The sequence below is a fragment of the Aplysia californica genome, unplaced genomic scaffold, assembly GCF_000002075.1.
Source record: "Aplysia californica isolate F4 #8 unplaced genomic scaffold, AplCal3.0 scaffold00105, whole genome shotgun sequence".
Classification (NCBI taxonomy): Eukaryota; Metazoa; Mollusca; class Gastropoda; order Aplysiida; family Aplysiidae; genus Aplysia; species Aplysia californica.
This window is the reverse complement of record NW_004797375.1, coordinates 494,134-501,849: the sequence shown is the minus strand read 5'-3', so window position 1 is coordinate 501,849 and position 7,716 is coordinate 494,134. Positions and strand designations below refer to the sequence as shown.

General features: G+C 39.6%; 1 protein-coding gene across 1 annotated transcript in view; it reads left to right on the top strand.

Annotated features, from left to right (window-relative positions):
* LOC101854157 (coiled-coil domain-containing protein 33) overlaps window positions 1-7,716 on the top strand; it is a gene marked incomplete at its 3' end in the record, with an annotated part of 58,364 nt that overhangs the window by 29,242 nt on the left and 21,406 nt on the right. The window contains 3 exon segments of the mRNA XM_013080913.1: window positions 538-671; window positions 1,800-1,871; window positions 4,758-4,955. Coding sequence (XP_012936367.1) covers window positions 538-671; window positions 1,800-1,871; window positions 4,758-4,955 — 404 coding nt within the window.

The window sequence follows — 7,716 nt, the reverse complement described above, 5'->3', positions numbered from 1 at the left end:
TTCTCTTCTCTTCTCTTCTCTTTCTTTCTTTCTGTTTCTGTCCTTTTGTCTGTCTGTCTATCTGGCTGTCTGTCTGTCTACCTGTCTCTATCTCTATCTCTCTCTTTCTCTCTCTTTTTCTCTCTCTCTCTCTCTCTCTCTCTCTCTCTCTCTTTCTCTCTCTCTCTCCATTTGTCTTGTTTAAGGTTTTTTGTGTATACATGCCTGACAGATCATAAAATTCGTTAACTTCCCTTCTTAAACACCTTTAAAGTAAACAAGTACGTCTTTTTGTTTACCAGCTCTGGAATAAATGCTTCAACCACTTTCAGGATAAGAGTGCATCTAAATCTGATCCTGTCTGTGTGCCCATTTAACTGTATCACTGTACAGCTAGCAGTCTTTTTGTCGACTTACCTACATTTCCAAACTTCCCGTTACGCTCATCACGAAAGACACCAATAGAGCATTAAAGATACACCCCAGTGTCTATAAATACAAATTATGCGTCATAGTTTTCCCTTTTTTTTTTTTGCATCCTTTACCTCCTGGCCTCAGCGATGACTGACGAGTTCTGGAAGATCAAAAGTCCTGTGGGTTTCTCCTCTCTACTGCTAGATAAGAAGGTTTACCAACAGTTGAGTGAAGAGAAAGCGGCACAAGGTCTTAGAGTAGACGGAATCCCGATCATGGTAAGATGTGAACAAGTACTGTCATATAACAGGCATACAATAATAACATAAAGTTTTAAAAAAGGACATAATATCTGCACCACAGAAACGGGGTCTGTGTCATAATAGTAAGCTCATCGCCTTGCCAGCAAATAGCAAGAGTTCCATTAAAGAGCAGGAAAGTGTGTGTGTGGGGGGGGGGGGGGGGGGTCCTTATTTATTGTTTATGGCTTTGATTGGGGTAGGGGGGTTTTGTTAGTGGTTTTGTTTGTTTGTCTTGGGGATTTTTTACAAGTACATGTGTCATTTATTCTAAGATTTAGTATTCAGTACAGCCTTGGCCAAACTACCTACCCTTAAACGATCTAATTAGAGACCAGTGGCGTGAAACATTTACAAATGATTAAATCAAACCGCGTTTAGATGATATTGAGGAAAGGTATTTCGTCTCAAGGACAGGCCTCTTCTATAGAGTCATAAAGATATAGAAGCCTTTTCGACTTTCATGGCTATATACACATCATATTGTCAAATCATACTTTTTATGCCATTGTATAAGTTCTTGAGGAGAACCCGACTTCAAGTTCTAAGAAAAGACACAAAATTTTCAAGAAATCAAGACAATATTTTGCTGCATCTGTGACAACGTATACTATCATGCTTAGCTGGGGGCCACTTTGCTACAAAGATACAATCACCAAACGTGGGGGAAAGGGGGGGGGGCAGAAAGAGTTTACAAAACGTTTCTCTACTCTCACTCTCTTTTATCTTTAACACTTACCATTACGTCCAACCTCTATGACCCCTTACCCCGATCCTAAATCGCTATCCCTAACATCCAACCCCTGATCCCTTATCCCTTATCACTAAACCTATCCGATCCGATCACACAGTCGTATTTGGGGGTGGTTGGTGGGTGCTTTAATGTGGTTTTCTCATTCTTTCAAATCAAACGTCGTGTCTCCTTATCCCTCCTATGTTTCCTTGTCTGTTACTTTCCAGTAACATCTCTAAACTTCGGCACTTAGACGACCTGTTTGTGCTGCAAGTGCAGTACCGTGAAACTTACTGATACTAAAACAATCCTATTTCTTAGAAACATTGTTATTTATGTGTCTTGTGTTATTTACTGTCTTTTCACAACACCAGGGCTCGGAGCTGAAGAGTTCCGACGGGAGACCACCCATCATTGGCATGGTTCTGAAACTAGTCACTACACATGTAAGTTAACTCCCTTTAATACTTTTTGTTCCTCTGAATAAATTGCAATGAACACTTAAGGACAAATTGCCATCAGTGGAAGAGGATAAGATTTCAAACCAAAGTAATTCAAGGTCTGGCTTCAAGTCGCTTTCAATTACTTTTGTTATGCTCTATCCTGTAAGTGGATTTGAAAAGCTCTGCGATTATTACAATTGTTGTAACAGAATTTTGTAGCCGATTTTTAAATGATATTCTTTGACTTCGTGGGCTTAGATAAACACGCAACTGCATATAATGGCACCACACATGACCAACAAAAATGATACTGTATACTTACTTACTTAACCTTTACATTTTCATCCTCTGTTGCCGATAAGCGTTGAGGGGAGATGCAGTTCTCTACAACAGGCCAGCTCCGCCGCTCTTTTAGTTGTGATATTAATTACGTTTTCTCAAGGTTTCCTTAACACCATCAATCCACCTTTTGCGTGGCCTTCCTTTTCCCTTATAGCCTGAATGCTTGGTGTCGTAAGCTTTCGAGGCTGGCTGGCCAGGTGACATACCTAACAGTTGGCCAAACCATTTTATTCTCTGTCTTTCTATGATATGCAAGCAGGACTCAGTGCCAATAGCTGCTCTTACTTCTTTATTTGTCTGCCTGTCTCGTCTTGTGATGTTAAGGGTTTTGCGGAGGCATTTCATTTCGCATGCAGTAATTTTGCTTTCATGGGTTTTACTTATTGTCCAAGTCTGGCACTGGTAGCATAATGCTGGTATGAATGTTGAAGTGATAAGCTGTCTCTTTGTGTTAATAGAGACGTTTGGGTGAGATGGGGGAGGGGGGGTGCGAGCTGGTAGGTGACAGCGCTGGCTTTTTGAGTTCGCATTTCTATTTCTCTGTTTATGGACCCGTTTTCAGAAAAAGGGCTGCCAAGATATTTAAACTCCTTTAACTGTTCCAATTATTTACTATTGACATGGATGTTCAGGAGACTATGGCTTCGGCTCACTTTCATAACTTCTGTTGTTTGTTGCTTGTTGTTGTTTTGTTTTTTTGTTGTTTTTTTTGTTTTTGCTCTAATTTTTATGTTAAATTTCTCGCAGCTGTTGTTCAGTTCGGTAGTGTGATTTGGGGGGCTTTGTTGGTTTGGATGAATGAGACATTGGTCGTCTGCGAATAAAAGTTCATTCAGACTTTCTGGGTTTTGGTTTTCGTCTTGCGTTATTGTGTCCATAAAAGTATTATAAACAGGAAGGGAGATAGAACGCATCTCTGTCGCACTCCAGTTTTTACTTTGAACCAGTCTGTATTGCCTTCCTTTATTCTTACTGAGCTTCTGTTGTTGGTATATAGAGCCCTAACATGATCTAACAGTTGTCCTCTGTCGCCATACTTTTCGAATGTCTTCCAGAGTTTTGCATGTCAAAAGCCTTCTCCTGGTCTATAAAGACTATGTTGGGTCTTCTTAATGTGTTCGACGGTTTTCTTGCATATCTGTCGTAATGCGAATACAGCAACCGTGCATCCTCTTCCCTTTCGGAATCCAACCTGAGCTTTGCTCTAATTTCTCTCTACAATATGTCTTATCCAAGGTTCTAATATCCTTGCGTACGTTTTCCCGGCGTGGATTAACAAAGGATGCCTCTGTAAGTTGTGCAGTCCCGTTTGTTGGCTTTCTTTTTCCATGATGGGACCACTGTGGCTTTATCATTAATTCTAGAAGCTGTAAAAGGTGCCTTAGTCACCCTGGTTTACCGTAGCACAAATAACATCGGAAAGGGGGGAGGGGTTAGATTTCCAGAAATACAAATTTTAGAAACAAACAATCCATATTAGTGGCCATCACTCACACTTCCATAATAACAGCTACAGTGAGAATTGTTTATCGTTAAGAAGAACAGAGAAGAAGTCAAAACCTTCAAAATATTATACATAACTAGCTGGGCACTCGTTCGATGAACGGACTCAAAAGAATCGATCGTCAAGTCGGTTACATAACTGTGCACCCTTTGAATGATTTCTGAACCACCGTTAATTACTTTTATCAACTTCTTGAGTTAAGTAGTTCGGAGGTTTTAGACGACCAAAGGGATGAGCTTTCACAAATACAATATACTAACTGAGTACCCGTTCGAGGGACGGACTCATAGAATCGATCGTCAAGTCAATTTCACGCATGAGAACTTTCACAAATATAATAATATATTAATTATAAAATAGATTAATCCTCTATTCCGCTTTCATGGTTGTACACTTCAAAATTTCAAAGGTGTGGAATCAATGCGCGCTGCTTGTGAACGGAAGCCTCACTTGTTTACAATGGCGTCTTACAAGACGGACTTTCCCAATATAAGATCTAAACGGAACTAATGAAAAACTGAAAATTAGACTCTAAACTTCAGTGACTTCAGACTCCCTATAATAATTGTGCACCATTTAAATGATTCTCTACCACCGTTATTTCTTTCATATTCGAAAGTTAAGTGGTTCGGAATGTATAGACGACCAAAGTGACGTTCACAAATACAATATAGATATATAGGTATAGATATAGATAAAGCAGTCTTGTTAGTCCTTTCGAGTTTTGGGTCCAAGGTGGAGAAGAGAAAACAGTCACAATATACAGTGTAGCTCAACACAAACCTGAGCAAAACCTCAAAGCAAACACAGAGTCATTAAAGCCGATATACCAAGATCAAAGTAAAAGGACAGCACCTTTTGCTGGGTGTCTTACCGCATCACTTAAGGTTCGCTTGTTTTTTTGTGTTTTTTTGGGGGGGGTTATTTCTTTTCTTTTTTAATACAGTTATATATCTTGTTTAAAAACAGACCCAATAATATACAAACCGACTTTCTGATATTGCTGAATTTTTTACTGATCGTCCCGTCTCGTGACTTTGCAGCAACCAGAGTCTCTGGTAGCTATGAGTAACCTTGACAACCTCCCGCTGATGGAACTGAAAGAAGGCACCGCCCCTCACACACCGGAAGTGCTACATATACCCACACCGACGCCAGAACCGGAACTGGAAGAGGGAGAAGAGGACGATGACCTTACAGCACCGGGACTGTACTTACAGCGCGTGAACAAGGACCGGATGGTGAGTAGGCTAACTTCTTCAAGATAAATTGGCTAAATATGTGGCTTTGAGATGAAATCAAGGGCTCTTCAAAATGATGTAATTGAATAAATCGACATGTTTCCGGTTGTTGGGCAATTTTTAACGATTTTTTTGTCAGGGGTGGGGGTTCAGCGCTTCTATGCTTCCATATTAAAACACATTTCTGTGTGGATATGCTGAATCACGTTGATCAAATGTCCAAAAAATGTGAATTTGCAATTTCCAAGAACACTCAGCTTTTGGAAATCACCACCCTTTAAAGCCCATTTTCTCGCCATGTGTGTCTCTGATATCAGGTGATCCTCACCTCCTTCAATTGCAAATATTTCGACTTCTATTTAGGATAGACGAGCATTATTTTCATCAAAAGCAAGACAAACAAGCTTTAAGATGACACCAATAAATCTGTATGCCAAAAACTTGACGAGAGGCTGATTTCATCCTGTTGTGACACAAATGGTCTGGGTCTGTTCGATTTTGTTAGAATTCATGTGAGTACTATCTTCCTTTTGTGGACCACTGGAGGAAGGTGCTACTGGGAGGTCCTTTCTCTATACTTTTCCCTACGCTGTCTACGTCTGTCCTTTAGCTCTTACCCAGATCTAAATGACCGATACAATATTGATATATTTATCTTTACTCCAACTAAACACTTTCTTCTGTTTCTGTGTAACTACTTATCTATCAGTGCCCAGTGCATTTACGGTGGATTAGTCTTTTCCTTTCCCTCACTTCTCTATTCCTTAATTTTTAGTAGGAGAGTGGGGAAAAGGGGTGGGGGTCGACGAGAAAAAATGCTGTGTGCGCGAGTGAGAGTAGAACATTTTAATTGACCTGTCTATTCAAGTAAGGATACTAGAATATCCTTTTCCAGCATGGCCAAGAACCTTGAAATGATTTAGATTTAGCATGCCCATGAACAACCAAGTAAATCATGTCACTCGACATGTGTACCTTGATCTCAGAAGAATCAGTACGATAAGGCACTTTATTTCAACTGATAGGGCATGCATGCTTTCTGTCTGTCTTATCTTGTTAAAACTTGACTATAGCGATATCTGTTCTGTCTGGTATTTCATGAGAACGAATGGGGAAATTGCAAGTGGCCTTAAATAACACCGTATGACTGTTACTGGAGAAAAAGAAGAAAGATCCTGCATCAAAAAATATTAAAGGCTATGAACTGGTTTCCAGTTGATTCATCATCATCATTGCCTTTTTCACCCTGGATCAGGATATAGGCCACGAACAAACACTCTCCACATTTCCATATACTGGGCTAGTCGCTTGATGTCACTCCACGTCTTCCCATTTTTCTGTACATTCATTTCCGTGACTCTTCTCCAGGTTCAACGTGGTCTTCCCCTAGATCTTTTACCCTGCGAGATCCAATCTAACACTTTCCTTGTTATGCAGCTGCTTGACTTCCTGAAACTGTGTCCAATCCATCGCCAACGTCTTCTTCCCACCTCATCTCTGACTGGGCTCTGTCTCGTTCTTCTTAATACTTCCTCGTTGGTGATTCTGGCTGTCCTTTTGATCCTCAGTAGCTTCCTCAGACACTTGTTTAAGAAAACCTGGATCCTCTTTATACACGCCTGAGATGCGTTCCACGTCTCACATCCTTACAACAAGACTGACTTCACATCTGAGTTGAAAATTCTAAGCTTTGTTCGTAGTGAGATATCCCTGGTCCTCCAAATCCTGTTCAAAGAAATAAATGCAGTCTGTACCTTTCCAAAGCGGGACTTTATTTCAGCGCCTGTTCCTCCCTTTCTGTCAATTGTACTCCCAAGATAGCAGAAAGATTCCAGATGATTAAAGAATCCATTATAAAGTTTCTACCATCTGTTATAAATGTTTTACCATAATGCTCCATCATATCTGTCTGAGCGTTTAACTCTGTACGTTTTATCCCGTCAATTACGGTCATCCACAAAGACAACAAAATTTAGAGCTCCACGAATGAAGTTAACATCATTAGGTGAAGAAAGTTTCTCTTCTTTTTGCCCTAAAATTTGGAACTCTTTGCCCCAGTACCTTATAGAAATAACAAATCCTATAGTGGGGTAAAAAAAATTCGTGGTGCATCTCATCCTAAAATATCTTTTTAAGGGGTGAATCAGTATCACCCACACTTCGCATAGCAGTTAGTATCAAGTTGTTTTAATTTAATCATTCATTTTAGGGAAGATTTTAAAAATATTCTTCACAAATTTAAATAAAATACAAAAAATCTGCGTCACATGGAAAATGGGATTGTTCACAGCTCTTCTCGCTTCTCACACACACTTTCATACGCATAATATATATATGGCACGAGACGTTGAAGTAGCAAGTATGAGAACCGTTATAAAAATTGTTGGGGATCATGCCACTAAAAAAAGGAGTGCAGAGGGGACAACGACGGCTGGCGTACCAAAGACATTTCTTAATATCAAACTTGTTTCAAGAAATTAATGTCGTTGTGAACACTTTTTTTTTTGCACTTAAGGTTCTCAAAACATGCATTCAATAAGCATAATGTCGCATTTAGAAAATTAGTGACTGGCTTGCTCTTAAAGGCGATATTGTCCCAGTTGTAAACCTTTTAAAATCTGAAGAAGCCACAAACTGGAATTTTTAATGAGTAGTTAGATCTATTAAGGAATTTTCTAGAATACAGCTAATGGCCGCGCACCCATATTCAAACACACAGTTTTCCCTATTATTATTATTATCATTATTATTATTATTATTA